We start from the raw sequence: 22,483 nt of genomic DNA on the forward strand, positions 1-22,483 counted from the left end.
ACCTTGGCTAACACAGTAATGTTAGAATAATTGTGTTTGATGATGTAACTAGAGAAGTTTTGTATGTGTATATCGTTTTTGGTATAGTTTTCTCAACTTTATTTGAAAAAATATTTTATTTGAGGAATGCCAGAGTGACTCAGTCAGTTAAATGTCCCACTCTTGGTTTTGGCTCAGGTCATGATCTCAGAGTCAAGAGAATGAGCCCCAAGTCAAGCTCTACACTGGGTGTGGAGTTTGCTTAGGATTCTTTTTCTTCCTCTTCCTCTGCCCCTCCCCCCAAGACTCTGTCTAAAATTTTTTTTAATTGGAAAAGAAAACATGATGTAGAACTGTAAACATATGCATAAAAAGAGGTTACAAAATTACCTATACATTTCTACCAATTTTATTTAAAACATATATATCTGATGTATGTGGCTTCCATTTGAGTGGACTTGTTCTTAGCTCTTTATTTTGAAAATTGTCAGACATGAAAGTTTAAATGAATATTACAATGAACACTGCTGTAAATCTCAAGCAGATTCACCACTAGAGAGCATTTTGCTATATTTGCTGTATTTCTTTGCCTTTGTGAATACACACACACACACACACACACACACACACACACATTCTTTTCTGTTGAACCATCTGAATGGCAGTTACAAACCACGTGACACATCACTCCTAGTTTTTTTTAGTATGCATGTATTAAAAAACACAAGTAGTTTCTAAGGATGCCTGGCTGGCTCAATTGGTTAAGTGTCCGACTTGATTTTGGCTCAGTTCATGATCTCAGGTTCTTAAGATCAAGCCTCTTGGCGGGCTCCCTACTCAGCAGGAAGTCGGCCTGAGATTCTCTCTCTCTCTCTCCCTCTGCCCCTCCCCTGACACTTATCTCTCTCAAATAAATAAAACTTTAGAATCTCCTTGGTTGGCCATATATTCCCCTTTAATGGGACAGTCATGGGAAGATGGCAGCTTGGGTATTTATTAGATGAGTGTAATCTTGGCCAGGGGTTATATTTGGGACAGACTGTTTTCAAGCAAGTCCATACTCAGCACTGTTTTCCTCTACTTGAAATCCCCTGTTGCATGACTAATAGGCACTTCCAATTTATTACACCCCAAACAGAAGTCTTAACTTTCTACTCTTATATGATTCATTTCCTATTTTCCTTCATCTCAATAAATGATATCAGCATGTATCCATTTGCTCTGGTTGAAGATACAGATACAATCCTTGATCTTCTCTTTGCCACACCAAAGCCTCCTTAAAAACCAGAAACCATCAGGAAACTGTTGCATCTACCTACCAAGTATGTTCCAAAGAGAGCTACTTGTTACCATTTCAAGATACCTTCCTAATTGAAACTCCCGTCATCTTTCCTAAGGATTATTTTGATAGCCTCTTAAATGCTTTCCCTACCACCACTCTGGCTCTCCCACTTAATTAACAATGGAGCATCAAGAATGATATTTTAAAAATATTCTATCATAATAATTCTCTTAAAAGGCTCTGATGGGTACATTTCAGGTTACAGGAATAAGGTCTTAAACCCTACTGCTTGTCTTTCCCTCCTTCAGAAAAGACACATGCACAGAGCACAAAAAGCAACTACCTGAGCTTAGTTAAGAGTGAATAGAAGCAGGTAGATTGTAGTGGGGAGTGTTTGCTCTCGTCAAAGAGGGCAGATAGAGACCAATACAAGGAAGATCCTATTTCCAGAGCTATTAGCCTGGAATAAGGGGCAATCCACACAGTGAGAGAAGTGAATGGCATGCATTTTGTGATCTGGGGAACCAGGTCACAGAAGGTGGGAAACTGGGAACATCAAAGGGAGTGAGGGTCCCAGCAAGGGAAAGTGGCAAAGAGAGGATCCTTCAATTGTGTCTACCACACATCCCCTAAATATCCCCTAGAGTAAGTACATGCAGAATAAGCTCAGAGCAGGTCAACTACAGACAAAGATCTGAACTGAGGTTGGAACTTCTGCATAAGAAATAGGTTTTAGTGGTGCCTGGGTGGCTCAGTTGGTTAAGCCTCTACCTTTGGCTTAGGTCATGATCTCAGCGTCCTGGGATCATGCCCCATGTTGGGATCTCTGCTCAGCAGGAGTCTGCTTCTCTCCCCCAACTCTTTTTCTCTCAAATAAATAAATAAATATTTTTTTTTAAAAAAGGATAAACCTTAAAAAAAAAAAAAAAAAAGGAGCCCCTGGGTGGCTCAGTGGGTTAAGCCTCTGCCTTCGGCTCAGGTCATGATCTTGGGGTCCTGGGATCAAGCTCCTCATCGGGCTCTCTGCTCCGCAGGGAGTCTGCTTCACCCCACCCCCTGCCGCCTGCCTCTCTGTCTACTTGTGATCTCTCTCTGTGTCAAATAAATAAAATCTTCAAAAAGAAAGGAAATAGATTTTAGTTCAGTCCGAGGCTTGAAAATTATCTGCTAAAATAAAGGAATCAGTATTACTGGTGAGTAATAATGGAAAATAGAATCTTCACAACTTAATATTTATAATATTCAAGATATAATTCATAATATCCTGCTATGTGAAGAACGAAGAAAATGGAACTCCATTCCCTAGAGAATGGAAATCTTTTGGATTTCTGCTGAAAGTAGACAAAATTTGGGACTAACCAACAAGGATTTTAAAGTGGTTGTATAACTATTCTCAAAGAGAAATAAACTATGATTTTAACCTATGAAATGCAAAGCTTAGAAAGAGACATTCTCATAGGGATGGCAATATAGGTAAGCCAAAGTTATTGAAATTCAAGAGCTGAAAAAGCAGTTTCTAATACGAAAAATTCCCTGGATGGATTTAGCAATCATGTGGACACAGGAGAGAGACTATGTGAAGATAGATCAATAGGGGTTATAGAAGGGGAAGAGCAGAGAGAAATAATGATTTGAGAGAATGAACAAAGAACCTCAGAGTGCTGTTACACCAGGAAGCAGTAAACAGTTCCTGTAAAAAGCCAGATAATTATCATTTTAGGCTTTGTGATCCACATTTTCTTATTTTTTCTTTTCTTTATTAAACTACTTTTTGTATTTCTTTTTAAAAGATAGACTAATTTTTTGGTATAAGCTGTAATTCTTTTTTATTCCATCTTATTTTATTTTTTTAGTGTTCCAAGATTCATTGTTTATGCACCAAGCCCAGTGCTCCATGCAATACATACCCTCCTTAATACCCACCACAAGGCTCACCTAACCCCCCACCTCCTCCCCTCCAAAACCCTCAGTTTGTTTCTCAGAGTCCACAGTCTTTCATGGTTCATCTCCCCCTCCGATTTCTCCCAATTAACTTTCCATTCCTTCTCCTAATGTCCTCCATGTTATTCCTTACGATAGACTATTTTTAGAGCAGTTTTAAGTTGGCTGCAACATTGAGCAGAAAGTACAGAGATTTCCCATATATCCTGTCCCATTGCACACACAGCTTCCGTACCCATCAATATCCGGCACCAAGTGAGACATTTGATATAATTGAGCCTACATGGATGCATCATTATCCCCAAAAGTCCATAGTTTACATTGGGGTACAGTCTTGGTGTTGTACATTCTATGGTTTTTGACAAATGTATACTAACAGGTACCCACCACTACAGTCTCCTGTAGAGTAGTTTCACTGCCCTAAACCTCTGTAATGTGCCTATTTATTTCTTTCTCCCCTGCCCACCACTCATCTTTTTACTGCCTCTACAGTGTTTCCTTTTCCAAAATGTCACAGAGTTGGAATCATGCAGCATGTAGCCTTTTCAGATTGGCTTTCGCTTCGTTTTATGCATCCAAGACTCCTCCATGTCTTCTCACAGCTAGAATGTTCATTAGCTTTTAAGGACAGAATAATATTGCATTGTTTGGATGTAGTATGGTTTATTTATGCATTCACCTACTGAAAGGAATGGTGGTTGCTTCCAAGGTTTGACAATTATGAAGAAAGCTAAGCTTCTGTACAGCAAAGGAAACAGTCAACAAAAGAAAGAGGAAACCTACGGAATGGGAGAAGATACTTGCAAATGACACTACAGATAAAGGGCTGATATCCAAGATCTATAAAGAACTTCTCAAACTCAACACCCAAAAAACAGATAATCAAGTCAAAAAATGGGCAGAAGGTTTGAGCAGACACTTCTCCAAAGAAGACCTACAAATGGCTAACAGACATATGAAAAAGTGTTCATATCATAAACCATCAGGGAAATTCAAACCGAAACTACATTGAGATACCACCATATACCAGTTAGAATGGCAAAAATCAACAAGGCAAGAAACAACAAAGCTCCAACAAACGTTGAAGAAGCTGTGGAGAAAGGGGAATCCATTTACACTGTTGGTGAGAGTGCAAATTGGTGGAACCATTTTGGAAAACAGTGTGAAGATTCCTTAAAAAACTAAAAATAGAGCTACCCTAGGACCCAGCAATTGCACTACTGGGTATTTACCCCAAAGATACAGATGTGAAAAGAAGGGGTGTTCATAGCAGCAATGTCCACAATAGACAAACTTTGGAGAGCTGAGATGACCTTCAACAGACAAATGGATAAAAATGTGGTATATATGAACAATAGAATATTATGCCTCCCTCAGAAAGGATGAATACCCACCATTTGCACCAACATGGATGGGACTGGAGGAGATTATGCTGAGTGAAATAATTCAAACAAGGTTAATTATCATATGGTTTCACTTACTTGTGGAACATAAGAAATAGCATGGAGGACATTAGGAGAAGGAAGAGAAAAATGAAGGGGGAGAAATTGGAGTGGGAGCTGAACCATCAGAAACTATGGACTGCAGGAAACAAACTGAGGGTTTTAGAAGGGAGGAGGTGGGGGGATAGGTGAGCCGGGTGATGGGTATTAACAGAGGCATGCATTGCATTGAGCACTGGGTGTTATACACAAACAATGAATCATGGAACACTACATCAAAAACTAATGATGTACTGTAGTGACTAACATAACACAATAAAAAAAAGATTATGTTTTGGATAAAAATCCCTTTTTCAGATAAATCTTTTGCAAGTATTCTTTTTCCTGGCCTGTGATTTGTCGTCTTATTCTCTTGATTTTGTTCCTTTTTCATTGCAATATAACATGTAAAAAAATATAATTTGCCAGTTTCACCACTTTAAAGTTATAAATTACTGGTATTAGATTCACAATGCTGTGTAACCACTATCCACTGCCAGAACTTTTCAAAATCTTCAACAGAAACTCTGTATCCATTAGGCAATAATGTTCCAGTCCTCTTTCCCCCACCCTCTGGTATCTCTAACCTACCTTTTTCTCTATGTATCTGCCTATTCTAGTTATTTCATAGAAGTGAATACAGTATCTGTCCTCTTTTGTCTGTCTTATTTTGCTTTGCATAAAGTTTTCATGGTTCATCTGTATTATAGTATGGACCAAAACTTTATTTCTTTTTATGGCTAAAAAGCATTCCATTGGATGTACACATCCCCTTTTATCCCTTCAGCCATTGATGGATACTCGGGTTGTTTCTGCTTTCTGGCTGTTGTGAATAATGCTGCATTGACATTGCTGTGTAAATATTTGTTTGAGTCGCTTTTTCAATTCTTCTGGTTTTATACCTAGCAATGGAATTGCTAGGTCATATGGTTTCTCTGCATTTAACTTTTTAAAGAATTTTAAATTCTTTTCTTCTTCAATATTTTCTTAATATTTTTATTAAATCTTAATATTTTCTTCTTCTTAAATATTTTTCACAGTGGCTGTACTATCTTACCTTCCTGTCAGCAGACTTCCAATTTCTCTACATCCTTGTGAATGCATGATATTTTCCATCTTGGTTTTGTTGTTGTTGTTGCTGTGTTGTTGTTTTAAAGATTTTATTTATTTATGACAGAGAGAGAGAGCAAGAGAGGGAACACAAGTATAGGGGAGCCAGAGAGGGAGAAGCAGGCTCCCCGCTGAGCAAGAGAGCCCAATACAGGACTCAATCCCAGGACCCAGGATCATGATCTGAGCTGAAGGTAGAGGCTTAACCGACTGAAACACTCAGGAGCACCCACCATCTTGTTTTATTATATTATAGCCATTCTAGTAGGTATGAAGTGTACTTCACTATGGCTTTGACTTACATTGTTTTCAATATCATGATGTTGAAAACTTTTTTCATGTGCTTATGCACCATTTGTACATCTTTTTTAAAGAAATGTATAATCAAGTCCTTTGTTCATTTAAAATTTGGGTTTTTTGTCTTTTTGTTTTTTAAAGTAGGAGTTCTTCATATATGCCGAATACTAAACCCATTCCATTGGTCTGTTTTCCTATTTTTATGGCTTATATATGATTTACAAAAATATTTTCTCCCATTACATAAGTTATCATTTCACTTTCTTGATAATGTGCTTTGAGGTGCAAAAGTTTTTAATTTTTGATGAAGACCAGTCTATCGATATTTTTCATCACTCATGCTTTTGGTGCCATAACAAAGAATTCATTGCCAAACCCAAAGTCATATAGATTCACCGCCCCCATTTTCTTTTAAGAGTTTTATGGTTTTAGCTCTTGTATTTAAGTCATTAACCCATTTTTTGTTAATATTTATTATGGCTTTAGGTAAGGATCTAGCTTTATTATTTTGCATGTGGATATCTAGTTGTCACGGAGCCATTTGTTGAAAGGGCTGTATTTTACCAACTGAATGATCTTGGAATTCTTTTCAAAAAATGAATTAGCCACAGAGATATGGTTTTATTTTTATTTCTGTAAGTGGGTGGTTCTGTGTTAGGGAACCATTAGAAATGGACACTCTGACTTGGAACCCTATTAAAAGCTACATTTACTGTCATACCTTCAGAGTTCACAGTTTCCAGCTGACGTAACAGATGACATCATGTTGGTAAGTGGAAAGGGGAACCTTAATTCTCCATAACCCCCAGAGGAGACATGCCTGGTGCTGGCAATTGGCTGTCTAACTCAGAAGTGGTACTGTCAGTCACAGGATTCTCCAATTTCTAACACCACAAATGGTGACGGCAGTTGTCATTAGATTAATTACATGGTTGAAAACTTACCTTTAAAATGCTGTTTTTGCAAAAACAAAAATCAAGGTCACTGGAAACATGTTTTCTGTATACCATCAAGACATATTTTTATGAACACAACAAGTTTAGTAGGAATGCCTACCCATCACACTTGGGAAACAGGGACATGGTGACCATGTTCTGAAAATCCATAAGCATTCAGCTCACAGCATCTAGGAGGCACTGAACACGCCTTCCTGGCCAAAGTCTGGGACATCGTTTTACGTATCTGTGTCTTCAAATAGCCCAAATCTTATGTCATGATACATCCTCTCTGTTCCCATAGGTAACTTTTCCCCAACCTCCTAAACCACATGCTGTGTCACCTCCTCTCTAAACCCTGTCCGAAAATGTTCCCATGTCTGACGGAGATGCTGTTTCTGTGTCCTGTATGTGGCAATCACAGCTGATAGTACCTGCTACACTGAATGTGAACCCCCATGGGTTTCTATATCCCTGGGGACCACAGAAGCCCCCATGCCAGTGTAATTGACAATAAGTGTGTCTTCATGGAAGAATGATGTGTTGGTTCAACAAAATACTCCCTTGATCCAGAGACACTCACCTGTCTGATAAATGACCAAATATGATGCTTCCCACCAGCATTCCAGCCATGAATAAGAATTTGGCCATTGATTTCAGTGACTGAGATTCACATATCAGGTCCCACTGGAAGAGAAGGAAACCGGCAAAGGAGCGCTGTATAGCACCTCATAACCCCTCAGTGGAAACCTGATTGAAGCTACTCAAATGACTTTTATGTTTCTTTATATCAGGCTGCCTTCTTCCTTTCCAGCTTCCTTTTTTTTTTTTTTTGCATTAGCTGATCTTTATCATTCAAGTGTCAGCTGAAATACAACTTCCTCTAGAAGGATTCATCTAAACTCATTGGCTACATTAATGCCTTGTTTCATTTCATATGCGGTGATTCAAACTTGGCCTCAGAATGCAATCGTTGGAGAAGCTTTAAACTTTCACCGATGGCAGAGTTTTACCGCAGATCTCGCGTGGCTGCTCCCGGGCACAGTCTTTGTGTCTGGGCACAGCCACAGGTTTTGATCAATATCCTGATGTTTCTTTTTTTTTTTTTTAAAGATTTTATTTATTTATTTGAGAGAGAGGCAGTGAGAGAGAGCATGAGCGAGGAGAAGGTCAGAGGGAGAAGCAGACTCCCCGTGGAGCTGGGAGCCCGATGTGGGACTTGATCCCAGGACTCCAGGATCATGACCTGAGCCGAAAGCAGTCGTCCAACCAACTGAGCCACCCAGGCATCCCAATATCCTGATGTTTCTAATTCACAAGCGTAACAAGTTTAACCCGTTACATAAATTCCTTGCTTAAACTTTGGTCTTCCTAAGAATAAAAGCCATATAATTGCAAGGTCACATCTACTTTTTAGTCCTGAGACTCATTAAATACGTAATTAGTGGCATTTAATAAAGAATACTTCCTGAAATAATGAAGAATGAACACCTATATGGTGATTAAAGGCTTGAAGCATGGTCATTATTTGTGCTGCCTCTAAACACCCAGACTGTGTACTCACAAAAGGTAAACGGATGTCTTACCTTAGTCACAATGGTGGAGGGGAAGGAGCTTTGGTCATACACCCAGCCGTCCACACAGGGCTCTGTGTCTGACTCACTCGTGTTGGGGAAGGTCCCGTTCAGGTGAAGGAGATGCCACTGGGGATGGATGAAGCGACGACATTTCTCTGGCCTCAGGTTTGAGTCCAGCGGGATGGAGATTCTCAGGAGGGACTCTTGGCTTAGGATCCCAGTGCCGTTAGCAGAGACAGTGTCATTGTCGATGATGTGGACCCAACAGCGGTGACCAGGGACGGCTGCCGTGAAGTTCTCCAACGAAACATGAGGGTACACTATGAGGCTAGAGAGACTAAGGAAAACCATCTGAAGGATCTGGAATCTTCCCAGGCCTCCAACTTGATCCAAGAGGTCCTGAAAGGCCATCGAGGCTGAACAAGTGATCCCCCGTGGAAGGCAAAAGGACTTTATTTAGAAAAATTCAAAGGGAGAAGGGTCTCCATTCACTATGTCACACCAAGCGTGTGTTGATCCTGACCCCACTTTTTCCTCAATGGGCCCCGCTTTACCTCCACCAGGGCCACGGAAGCTGATTTTCCAAATTGTTTGGGGATCAGGCGGGTAGCCGTTTTCTTTAAAGTCCCAGAGAAGTATTTTGCTGAGATACTTCCAACAGCTGACCATCAGCACTGTTTAAAGGTGCACCTTGTGAAAAGTCTTTTCGTCAGCAGTGCCCTGAAATGGCACTGGACTTTGATCCCCACATCTGTAAATAACACAGAATAAACCTACTACAAGGATCCCAGTTCTTTGCAGAATGTGTCCCTTGAGAGCCCCGAAAGGGAACCTTTTTTGATTTTCCTGTGAAAAGTCCTAAAGATTTAGTGTAGTACTGATTTTGATTAAAAGAGTTAATGAAAATAACCCCGAGTAAACAAAAGCACGTGAAGTATGGTGCAATCCTTCCCTGGTGGAAAGTGACCCTCTGCTTCACTTTAAATCGGACCACAAATTCACACTAAAAATAAGTTAACTCGAAAGGTGGGCAGAGTGGAGAGTGACAGAGGGCAGAAGCTAAGGCAGTGGTAAGTTCCTAAAGAGGTTGACTTCCACAGGCTTATTGATTCCTTCAGATAACTTTTGTGAGGACCTTTTCTATGCTGGGAACACAGCAGTGGATAAGACACGGTCTCTAAGGGTCTCTTCCTGTAGTCGGTGACGGAAGAACAGAAATAATGACCCTCCGATATTACAAAACATTCACGTGGCTAACACGCAATAGGCTATGGAGGAACTGAACAGAAAATATGGGAATAGTCATGCTTCTTGGTATTTACCCAAATAAAATGGAAACTTAAGTCCACTCAAAAACCCTGCACAGGGATGTGTGCAGCAGCTTTCTCCATCACTGCCAAAATCTGGCCGCAACTGTGATGTCCGTTCGGGGGGTGAAGGGGGTAAATAAACTGTGGTCTACCCAGACAAGGGATTATCACCCTAAAAAAGAAGAAAAGAAACAAAATGAGCTATCAAGTCAGGAAAAGACATGGATGAGCCACCAATGTAAATTATTAAATCAAAGAATCCAATCTGAAAAGGCTACATTCTGTTCCTCAAAGGCCATTACGCTGTCTTGGAGAATTCGCCAGTGTGTTTTCTTTCTGCTCTTTGTGGGACATAACGCTACCCTCTTGCCCCAGCCTCACGTTCGATGATTCTGTTTTGCTACCATTTTGATCAACCGTTGAGACAATTGGTGGGTTTAACACTTCAGCAACTGTACCTTCCAAGTCATGCGTTCTCTTTACTGATGTATCCCCTGAGGTCATTGTTCCCATGTCTGTCTTTCGTTCTCAAACGTATTTTGTGAACATACTTAATAGCTGCTTTGGAGTATTTTTTTCTGCTAAGTCTAAAATCTGGGAAAACTCAGAAACTATAACGATTACTTCATTTTAGAACATTTTCATCACCTCCCAAAAGAATCCGTTCTATTGACTTAACATGCAATCCTGGTTACCTGCCCCCGAACTCTGGCAACAATGATACAATTTCTACCTGGATGTGTGTGTCTCTTTTTGAAAGAAATCAATCTCCTTTGGGCCACTGATTTCGATGTGGTATTTGTCCTTAATTTGGGAAGATGCTCAGCCATGGTTACTTTCAAGTTTCCGCTGGTCCTTTCCCTCCTTCTTCTCTCCTGAGATTCCCATTACAAGATTATTACAGTTTTCTGCTATCTCACAATTACCAATTCTGTTACATTTTAAAATTCTATTTTCACTTTGCATTTAAGTTCGGAAGTTTTCCAACAACCAGCCATCAAGCTTACGGATACTTTTTTTTTTATCCAATTAATTAAACGCATTATTACTTTCGGGGATAGAGGTCAGTGACTCATCAGTTGCATATAACACCCAATGCTCATTCCATCACGTGCCCTCCTTAATGCCCATCCCCCAGTTACCCCCTCCCCCCACCTACTTCTCCTCCAGCAACCCCTAGTTTGTTTCCTGGAGTTAAGAGTCTCTTATGGTTTACCTTCCTCTCTGATTTCATCTTATTTTATTCTTCTCTTCGCCATGAGGCTGCTGTTGAGCCCATCAAAGGCATCCATCTTTTCCATTACAGAGTTTCTGATTTCCGGCATTTCCATTCCACTGCTTCTTAGAGTTTCTAGTTCTCTGCTGGTATTATCTAACTGTTCTAACATATTGCCTGCTTTTTCCATTAGAGCCCTTAGCATGTTAATCTCAGTTATTTTATTTTATTTTATTTTTTCAGTGTTCCAGAATTCATTGTTTATGCACCACACCCAGTGCTCCATGCAATACGTGCTCTCCTTAATACACACCACCAGGCTCACCCATACCCCTACCCCTCTCCCCTCCAAAACCCTCAGTTTGTTTCTCAGAGTCCACAGTCTCTCATGCTTTGTCTCAGTCATTTTAAGTTCCTGGTCTGATAATTCCAAAAATCTATGCCCTATCTGAGACCATCTGATGTTCGCTTTGTGTCTGATGCATCGGGTGGTCAGATGGAGACAAACAGGCTTTTAGTGTGAGGTTTAAAGTCAATCTGGCTAGATGACAGGCTGTATTTAATTTAATTTAATGTCTTCTGTATCTGTATATGCCAGAGGCTTCAATCTCCTCTAGCGTACTTGGTTTTATTTAGCTTTGTTCTTCTCTCTTATTGCCTTTGGTCTTCTTATATGGAATCTCCTAGAAATCCCTTATATAGAATCTGGGTTGTGTAGCTCTTTCCCTGGTAATCCACTGTTTTTTGTCCCAGAGCCCTGTTGATGTGATGGTTGAATACTGGGGAGGGAGAACATTATGTAATATGAATATATTTCTTTATTTCTTTTTCTTTGGGAGATGTGGGTAAGAGTCCCTGTGCTGTGATCTTCAGATGAGTTTCATTATTGGTTTTTTTTTTCTTTTCTCTCCTTTTATATGAGATAGAAAAGCTAGATGGGCTGCAGCCGGTTGATTGCCTTTCTCCACATAAGATAAAGTTTTGGTAACCTAGTTTCTCTTCAGGAGCCTCCTTCTTTACAGAGAGCAGAGCCAAGGGCCGTTACTCTGGCTCTGGGTATATTTCAAAATGTTTCCTTTGTTTTTTTTTTTTTTCCTCTTGGAAAAAACCCATTCTACCAATGGGGAACGAAGAACTATAGAGTGGCCATTGATTTAGAGTATGTAATATAATTTGGAAATAATTTCCAGTTTTTGCATACTATCATCTCCTAGCTGGCTTCCCAGTGCCCTTTAAATTTAACAAAGCCATCCCATCACTCTATGATCCTGGCAGCTTCCATGTGGTAGAGTGTGAATTTCAACCAGGGGATCAGGGATGTGGTGGTCATGAACCCATTGCCAGGCCTTTTATTCACACCCCATGTCTTCTTCAGCTCGATGAAGTGTAATGAATACGTTTATGTTGGTGAATCAGTGCTCCTCTGTGCCTTTGAACAGTTACTCTAGCTGAGTCATAAAGGCAAGAAAGAGAAATACTGGTCTGGGTTGATTCCAGTTAAGACGAATCACTCCCCTTTGGTCTTGAGAGAGATCTAATATGACCAATTCGGTGTCCATGTTCTAGTTGGTCTCCTGGAGAAATGACATGGTGTTGTTGATCCAACATTGACATATTAATCAACCCAACATTTTGACACTCAGCAGTGGCAGTAGCTAATTCAGACATGTGAGTGGGAGCCTGTCTTGTTGGCTTAATGTGTAGCTTCTATCCCTACTGTTCCTTGTCCTGGGTATTGGTACAGATTTTGGTACTGTCATATGGAGTTCTACCTCTTGGTAACAAATACCTAAAAACATAGAAGTAAGTGGCCTTAAAATTTGGTAATGCGTAGAAGCTAGAAGTGTTTTAAAGTACATGCTCTCCTCTAGGATTCTGATGGATTCTTGTCTCGCGTTGAGGTCTTTTATCCATTTTGAGTTTGTTTTTGTGTACGGTGTAAGAGAATGGTCGAGTTTCATTCTTCTACATATAGCTGTCCAGTTTTCCCAGAACCATTTATTGAAGAGACTGTCTTTTTTCCACTGTATATTTTTTCCTGTTTTGTCGAAGATTATTTGACCATAGAGTTGAGGGTCCATATCTGGGCTCTCTACTCTGTTCCACTGGTCTATGTGTCTGTTTTTATGCCAGTACCATGCTGTCTTGGTCATCACAGCTTTGTAGTAAAGCTTGAAATCAGGTAACGTGATGCCCCCAGTTTTATTTTTCTTTTTCAACATTTCCTTAGCGATTCGGGGTCTCTTCTGATTCCATACAAATTTTAGGATTATTTGCTCCAGCTCTTTGAAGAATACCGGTGGAATTTTGATTGGAATGGCATTAAAAGTATAGATTGCTCTAGGCAGTATAGACATTTTAACAATGTTTATTCTTCCGATCCAAGAGCATGGAATGGTCTTCCATCTTTTTGTGTCTTCTTCAATTTCTTTCATGAGTGTTCTGTAGTTCCTCGAATACAGATCCTTTGCCTCTTTGGTTAGGTTTATTCCCAGGTTTCTTATGGTTCTTGGTGCTATAGTAAATGGAATCGATTCTCTAATTTCCCTTTCTGTATTTTCATTGTTAGTGTATAAGAAAGCCACTGATTTCTGTACATTGACTTTGTATCCTGCCACGTTACTGAATTGCTGTATGAGTTCTAGTAGTTTGGGGGTGGAGTCTTTTGGGTTTTCCATATAAAGAATCATGTCATCTACGAAGAGAGAGAGTTTGACTTCTTCATTGCCAATTTGGATACCTTTTATTTCTTTGTTGTCTGATTGCTGTTGCTAGGACTTCTAATACTATGTTGAACAAGAGTGGTGAGAGTGGGCAAAAAAAAAAATAATAATAATAATAAAGTACATGCTAGAAAATGCCTAGATTGCCCTGAAGAAACTGTTGGTAGAAATATGCATGTTAAAGGTAATTCTTTTGAGAGATCAGGAAGAAAAAAAGAGAGAGCTTTAGAGAAAGTTTTTTTTTTTTTTTATCTTAGAGAAGGTGTACACCATCTTGAATAGAATATCTGTAGACACATGACTATTAAAGATGGCTCTAGTGAGGTTTCAGATGGACAGAACATGTTACTGGAAATTGGAGGAGGGAAAAAAAACCCTTGTTTTTTCTTTTTTATTTATTTATTTATTTTTAATTTTATTTTTTAAACCCTTGTTTTTTCAAATGAATTTGGTTGCATTGTGTTCTAGTGTCTTGTGAAAAGTAGAATTAGTAAGTGATGAACTTGAATATTTCACTGAAGAGGTTTCTTTTTTTTAAGATTTTATTTATTTATTTGACACAGAGAGATCACAAGTAGGCAGAGAGGCAGGCAGAGAGAGAGGGGGAAGCAGGCTCCCCTCTGAGCAGAGAACCCGATGCAGGGCTTGATCCCAGGGCCCTGGAATCATGACCCAAGCTGAAGGGAGAGGCCCAACCCACTGAGCCACCCAGGGGCCCCAAACTGAGGAGGTTTCTAAGCAAAGTGTTGAAGGTAATACCTGGCTTCTCCTTGCTTCTCATAGTAAGATGGAAGAGGAGAGAGATACATAGAAGAAGTAGTAAGCAAACAGTAACCAGAACTTGAATATTTGAAAATTCTTAGCGTAAACATATTGCAAAAAATAAGAAAGAATGTTCTGGAGAAAACATCTGAAATGTGCCTGGGCCATCACTTGCTAAAGTGATTTCAGGTGTGACCTGGAAAATCAATCACCGTCACTCCAGAAGTCAGTGGGGAGATGTGGTTAACAAGGAAAGATCTGGGTGGGACAGGTGGTCTCATGACTCAGACTCCTGTGGATTTCATGGGAGGCCCACATTTCTAGAGAGTTTTATGCCAGCAGAAACACTGCCAGCTTGGACTGAAGACAAGAGAAAGAGGGAGAGAAAAAAAGGAAAGTGGTTACACTTTTGGGATTCTACAGGATAGGTCAATGAAACTACCTGGTTGTGAACATGCGTTATCCTTAAAGGAAAGGGAAGAATGCCCTGAACTCAGTTCAGACCTCAGTGGTGGGTGTGTCTTCTGCTTGCTAATGCCCACAGAGGGTGAATTACCCCTGCAGGGAATAGACTTTAAGTGTATTTCACAACTCTAAGTAGAGCCAACTGTTGGGTAAATTAGCTATGATTTTTCTCAAGACCCTGTTGCATTAGTTCATGGCTGGGACATGGGAGTAGCGACTGGCATCCAAGTGTGGGCCTGCTGTATAAAGGTACCAGGCAGGGCCCTTAGCGTTGGGGAAGGCATGGCTCCTCGCAAAGGCAAGTGAAGACTGGGTCTGCAGTCCCTCTATTGCTGTATACCTGGCTGCCATCACACCTCACTCCCCACCCCAGCCTTATGGGGTATCATGGGTCCCAATTCTGGCGCATGGTGGCACAAGATCTAATGTCCTGAGCTCTGCATGGCTTGAACACTTGGTGCTGGTATCTAAAACACCTAAGGAAGTTATCATGCTCCCCACTAAATGTAAACCTCACACCCCTTTGTCATGGTTGTCACTGCAAAGGCTCCACATCAACAGAAGACACTAGATGAGGCCCAACTCCTTCTCCCTAAGATTGGTATGGTCCAATGGGTTTCTCATTTTTTTGAACATAGCAACCCAGATGATCTGGATTATATATCTAATTCTAAAGAGGCCCCAAATTGACCCCAAATTCAGAGAATTCTTCTTATAGGGACCCCTGTAAGCCCCTTCTTACAGGGACTCCCCCCAATTACAAGTCTGGACTTCTTTACTTCATGAGGCCTCCTATGCTATTCAGGAGTCCTGGAGGGAACATAGATGGTGGTCTGCCAGGAAGGAGACACACAGACTCCCAGAGTTTACAGGGCACACACAGACAGCCCACAACACCAATGCTAGCCCTTGGGTTCCAGGCCTTGCAACGCTCCTTGCAGAATACCCTTCCCACTTCCTGGTCCCAGAGCCCCATGCTAACCCTACTGGGAAGCAACATTTAAGATGAGTCTAAACACGAGAGTGCCTTATATGAGCAGCTCTGCCAGTTAGGGTTTCTAATGACCTTATATCTGGATGGCCCTGGTGCAAACTCCTCTCCCTAAAACAAGCAGTTACCTCACTACAGAGCCCAGATTTGGTGGCCCAAGGTCTCAAGGTCCCCTCTATCCCCCAAAACTTTCCTTCCCCAACTGCAGCTTAGCAGTGTCCCCTAGAGCATTACCCTGAGGAACTCAGTGGCTCCCTGGAGCTTGTCCCACCTTCTAGGGACAAACATCCATTTATAACCCTCGTGGTCCTATTAGACATAGAATCTCAAGTCATGATAATTCCAAATAACCCTTCTCAATTCCCCAAGGAAACTTCCCACAGTCTACAAGGTGTGGCAGGTAAAACTGTAAAGGGAGTGAATATTAATCTTGCCGTGTCTACTGGCACCGTATTTCTAGAACAGTTGCCGGTGGTGGTGGCCACCTAGTTCTCTTTATTCCTATGAGAGGTATGAAGACCCTCACTCAGTGACATGTCTGGGAATAAATCCAAATTCCTGGTCTTTCTCTTGGAAGCTGCCCATGAGAACCCATCCAGTTGCCTCCTCTAGTGAAAATGTGAAACACACCAAAATGTTGGCCAAAACAAAGTACAGAAGGCCTTTGGCCCTTCATTAGAGACCTGGGATCATCAGGCCTACCATCTCACCCTTTAAGAGTTCTGGACACTGTTAAAACCGACCACCAATGAATGGAGACTAACAATCGACTATCCGAACTTAAATGCACAGGCTCCTGCCCTTGAGGCCCCATTCCCACTATTGTAGAGATAACAGATGGTGTGCAAAGGCTCAGGGCCTCTCTCTGCTTCTTAGCTGAAGCCAAAGTGTCTTATTGGGTTCCACTGACCAAAGACTCTTGGTCTCAATTTGCATTCACTTTTGAGGCTGCCCAGTATACCTTTCCTCGGCTGCCCACGGGGATCTGAGTAGCCCCCCATTGCACATAGCTTCTGCAGACAACATCCAAATCCACTCAAACTAACCCGCTGCCCCCTTCACCATCATATGGATGACATTCCATTATGGAGGGCTCTGAGGATGCCACACAGGGAGACTTACTTCTGGTGACACAACATTTATAGCAGAGAGGACGCATCATTGCCCAGTGTAAGAGCCAAGGCCTGGCCACTCCTGTCGGGTTTCTGGGCAGAGGGTGGCCAGCTGAGAGCCACAGAGTCCCTCTTTCTGGAACACACCGACCCTGAACCATCGAGCCTCCTGCTTCAGCAGGCACAATACGTGTGAGGTCTCCTCACCCTTGGGGGCAACACATCTCATGCATATCCATTCTACTGAGGCCCACTGATGCTGTTGCAAACAAATCAGCCTCTTTCCATCAGGAAGAACCTTCCTCAGGTGACTTACAGCAGGCCCTGCCTTTAGTCCGTCTGAGCTCAGACTTTTGGTTTGAATTACTGTCAATACCTGATTATGCCCGGTGGCATTCCTGGTCTAAACATGGCTCTATCTGGTTGCCCATGGGTTCCGGACCAACCGTCTGCCCTAGACAGCAGCCTGGTACACACAATGTGAGCACCAAATCTTGGCAGACTACGGGGCCCTTTTAAAAAGGCAATAATGAGCTCACAGTGTCTACTGCTTCCCACAAAAGTGCTATCCTGCTTTGGGTCAGAGATTCAACCCAGCAGAGGCTTGGCACCTCCCCGGAGGCCCCTCTGGGCCCTTCAGGAAGGGCTAAACCTCATGTTAAGGGCCTTTCCAAATTACAAGAGGATGTGGCTTCCCCCATGCTGAGCCCCTTGCCCACTGGTACTGAGGTGCAGCTAGCAGCACCCCCAATGCTAGCCTCTCTGGTGGTCCAGGGAGCCCACTGGAGCCAACTTTCTAAAATGGAAAGGGAAGGGTGCCTGGGTGGCTCAGTCGGTTAAGCATCTGCCTTCCACTCAGGTCATGACCTCAGGGTCTTGGGATCGAGCCCCAGGTCGGGCTCTCTATTCATCGGGGAGTCTGCTTCTGCCTGTCACTCTCCCTCAGTGCTTTCCCTCTATCTCTCAAGTAAATAAATGAAATCTTAAAAAAAAAAAGTGGAAAGGGAATTGTATTTCTCACTGATAACAACAGCATCCTTGTAGCAAGGCAGCCCGCTGGGACTCTGCAGCTTATCATCCTGCTACTGGCCTATCCCTGGCCAGGAGGGCTCTCCTGGCTCCGTCCCACAAGCAGAATCGGTAACGATGTGCCTGGCCACACAAATGAGACTTCCAAGGACGCTCATTTTTACTGACTTCTGGGAGGTAGCTGAAGGGCTCATCGTCTGGCCTAGACAATGGCAAAAGGGTACTTTCATGATTCAGAGAAAGCCGACCTGGGGTGCCTCCACTTGGAGAGAAATAGCTAACTTACACATGCTGGTTATGGTCATTTGTGTCTGCACACACATGCACACACATTGGCAGACACCAGAAACATTATAACTACACTGCAGATCCTTATCCAAAAGACATGTATGGCTCAAGACCCCACACGAATGACTTCCCAGAGTACCAGACGTTGCCCCAGACACGACTATTCCTTCCAAGATGCCATACCCACTAGTGCTGAGTGGGCCCATATACATCAGGCCACCGGGGAGTGACAGCCCTCACTGACTGGGTGTGCAGACACGGCCGTAGGGAGCCCTCACCCAGGCTCTAGCCAAATTGGTGGTAACTACCTCCTTTGTTCCCAAACAAAACCCTGAAAGTCTCCCAGGGGGAGACTTGGGCCCCAGGGTAACAGACCCCTCTAGGGCTGGCAAATGTTTCATAGGGCCCCTGCTGCCCCCTGCTGGAGCTATTAGGTATGCACCCACCATCTCGGATAGCTTACCTGGACTCAGGCCGGTAGCTCTCTCCACCGGGCTGCCTCCCATCACAGGATCTCCCTCTTAACCAGATGTGTGTTCATCCCCTTCGACCCACCAGACATTATGGATTCAGAGTGAGGTACCCATTTCACCTCCCAAGTGTTCAATCATGAGCTGCAGAACATGGGATCTCATGGAATTTCTACCTAGTTTATGGGCCCCCCATGGCCAGACATAATGGCCTACTCAGAGACATGCTCCTCAAGCTTTTATTGTATTTTACTTTTTAAAAGATTTTGTTTATTTATTTGAGATAGAGAGAGAGAGAGAGCATGAGCAGCGGGAGGGCAGAGGGAGAGGGAGAAGCAGACTCCCCACTGATCGGGGAGCCTGATGCAGGACTCAATCCCAGGACCCTGAGATCAGGACCTGAGCCAGTCAGACACTTAACTGACTCAAGCATCGGTTAAGTCAGACACTTAACCTCAAGCTTTTAAACAATAAGTGGTTTCTCCAAATGGGCAGAACTTTTACCCCACTCTCTAATGCTAATTCCTGGTCCTAGAGTCTCCAAACACCCACCCCACAGTAACTACCAAGTCTCCTCGAAATTAGACCCCCCCATGGGCCTTATTACCAAAACCCTACTGTTTTGGTCTGCATTGACCAATGTAGCCCTAGCTCGGGGAACCTCAAAGCATGCCACCCACACCCCCTAATAAAGACATGGGCCCCAAGTCTTGTTGCTCTTTCTGTCTGCACCTGCCTTGTTCTCCCCATGTTGCCCTTCAAGGTATGACCTCGAGTCGTAAACTTCTCTATGTCAGTTTCTCCTGTGGTCTTTTACTGAACCACAGGGTACCACCCGGTGTCCTGTGCTCCACTTACCAAATGCTAATTTAACAAAATCGTAAGAGGGCTACAGGAAAATGCAGAGCATGTTAATGGGAATTGGGTGAAGAGGAGCCTTGTTACGTAGCATTAGACAAGACTTACAGAACTACAGAGGTGTAGTTAAGGAGCTACGCCCGATGGCCCCATCTGTGTCTGCGCCTCATGTACATGATAAGATTGACTTCTCTGAACGGTTGCTACCATAAAAATGAGGACTTTGGGAATCCTGAAAGGAATAAGAATGTGGCTCAGAAAGAGAGGGCTGACAGAACCTTCTTTAAGGGGCTGTCTATGGCCGTAACCAGGAAGAAGCTCTAAAACTACAATTAAGACAGAGATTTTACCATAATTTCTAGCATCTCTTCATTGTTTTCTAATGTCACCATCCATTCCCCAACTTGTTTTTCTTTTTATAAAAATCCTTTCAAGAATTATGACAAGGGGCGCCTGGGTGTCTCAGTTGGTGAAGCGTCTGCTTTCGACTAAGGTCATGATCATAGAGTCCTGGATTGAGTCCCGAGTCGGGCTCCTTACTCAGTGGGGAGTCTGCATCTCCCTCTGCCTCTGCTGCTCCCTCTGCTTATGCGCTGTCTGTCTCAAATAAATAAATAAAATCTTTAAAAAAAAAAAAAGAATGACTACAAAACACAAAGTAAATGAAATGTGTTCACTGGTAACCCTATTGCAAAAGGAGCATTGTGGGAAAACATGATGGGGAGTCTTCAGGATAATTCTACTGCTCCCCATCAAACTGGAAGGAAACTGACCCAACTCTCTCTCCACAGCATTACTTTGTGTTATTTCAATCCTTGACGGTGTCTAAGGGCTTCTTTAATGGGCCAATCTGTCATCCATTCTGGAGAATGCTTTGTGTGAGAAGCATTTTGACGAGAAGAAAACTGTGATGTGTCGTCGGAGAAAGTGTTCTGTATTTGATAGGTCTGGTGGGTTTATGGTATTAAGTCTTCTATGTCCCTGCTGATAGTCAGCCTTAGTGTTCTCTCTGTTTCATAAAGTGGGTTATGGAAAGTTCCAATTATTATTGTTGCATTTTCCACATCTGCCTTCAATTCTGTCGATTTTTGCTTCATGTGTTTTAGGGTTCATGCTGATTAATATTCATGCTTATTATATCTTCCTAATGAATTGACCTGTTTATCATCCTGAAATGTCCCTCTTTTTCCTTTGTTGTTATCTTTTTCTTTTTTTAAGATTTTATTTATTTGACAGGGAGAGACACAGCGAGAGAGGGAACACAAGAGGAAGAGCAGGAGAGGGAGGAGTAGACTCCCCGCTGAGCAAGGAGCCTGATGCAGGGCTCAATCCTAGAACCCTAGGATCGTGACCTGAGCCAAAGGCAGACACTTAACGACTGAGCCACAGAGGCGTCCTGCCTTAGTTGTTATCTTAAAGTCTATTTTTTAAGTCTATTTTTTGATATTTGTACAACCACACTAGCTGTCTTGTGGCTGCTGTTTGAATGGTATGTCTTTTTTATATCCTGTTACTTCCCATTAATCCGTATCATTGAATCAAAAGTATATTTTCTGAAGACAGCATGCAGCTGGGTATTGCTTTTATACACTTTGATTGGATTGTAAATGCTATTGATATGGTTGGCATCACATCGATTATTTTGCCTTTTTTTTTTTTCTTATGCCTCCTAACTCTTTTGTTCCTCTGGTCCTCTTTCAAAATCACCTTTTGTTTCAAGTGACTATTTCTAGGGTATCATTAAGTTCATTTAAGGATTTTTAACTGTTTTTTTTTTTTTCCCTCAGCGGTCGCTCTAGAGCTGAGAGCGCATGTCATAACCTATCAGAAACAATTTTATGTTTCTACTCACTGGATTCCAATATGACATAGAAACTTCACTCTGTTGTAGCTCTATTTCTTCCCTTAACCATTTTTGTGCTATTATTATTAGGCACACTAATGTGGTTTTTTTTAAAGATTTTATTTATTTATTTGACAGAGAGAGGGATCACAAGTAGCAGAGAGGCAGGCAGAGAGAGGGGGAAGCAGGCTCCCTGCTGAGCAGAGATCCTGATGTGGGGCTCGATCCCAGGACCCTGAGATCACGACCTGAGCCGAAGGCAGAGGCTTAACCCACTGAGCGACCCAGGCGCCCCACACTAATGTGTTTTTGTAAGATTTTATTTATATATTTATGGGGGGAGGGGCAGTGGAGGGAGAGAGAGAATCTCAAGGAGGTTCCACGCCCAGCACAGAGCCCAGAGCAGGGCTCGATCTCACAACCATGAGATTACGACCTGCACCAAAGTCAAGAGTTGGACACCTAACTGAGTGAGCCACCCATACTAATATGTTAATAGAATATACTTTTCACAGTCTAAAATAGTCACCCCTTGCCCTCTTTCTTATTTTTAAGATGCATTCAGTTAAAGAGACCAGATGCAGTCCATCTTCCCCAGGATCAGAACCCTCCTCCTTTCTTAAGGAAAGCTAGGTACCAACACCGCCCAGCAAACAGGCAATATCTGTTTCATTTTGGTGGTGTACATATGAATGCCTCTTTAAAACTATCTTCTGTCCATAAATAAGTTCCATAGTTAAGGATTTTTAAATACAAAGAATGGGACAAGAGGGAGAACAGGAAGCAGAGTGACTCATGAGAGTTTTGTAACAAA

General features: G+C 42.2%; 1 protein-coding gene across 1 annotated transcript in view; it reads right to left on the reverse strand.

The window, feature by feature from the left end:
• LOC111149963 (solute carrier family 22 member 9-like) overlaps positions 1 to 9,246 on the reverse strand; it is a 33,108-nt gene extending 23,862 nt beyond the window's left edge. The window contains exons 1-2 of the mRNA XM_022507234.1: positions 8,612 to 9,246; positions 7,609 to 7,712 (exon numbers count right to left, since the gene is read on the reverse strand). Of these exons, the coding sequence (XP_022362942.1) occupies positions 7,609 to 7,712; positions 8,612 to 9,013 (506 nt within the window). The 5' untranslated portion in view covers positions 9,014 to 9,246. The remainder of the gene's footprint in view (positions 1 to 7,608; positions 7,713 to 8,611) is intronic.
• Between the last annotated feature and the right edge of the window lie 13,237 nt (positions 9,247 to 22,483).

Source organism: Enhydra lutris, unplaced genomic scaffold (assembly GCF_002288905.1).
Source record: "Enhydra lutris kenyoni isolate GAN:26980312 unplaced genomic scaffold, ASM228890v2 scaffoldscaffold22, whole genome shotgun sequence".
Taxonomy (NCBI): domain Eukaryota; kingdom Metazoa; phylum Chordata; class Mammalia; order Carnivora; family Mustelidae; genus Enhydra; species Enhydra lutris.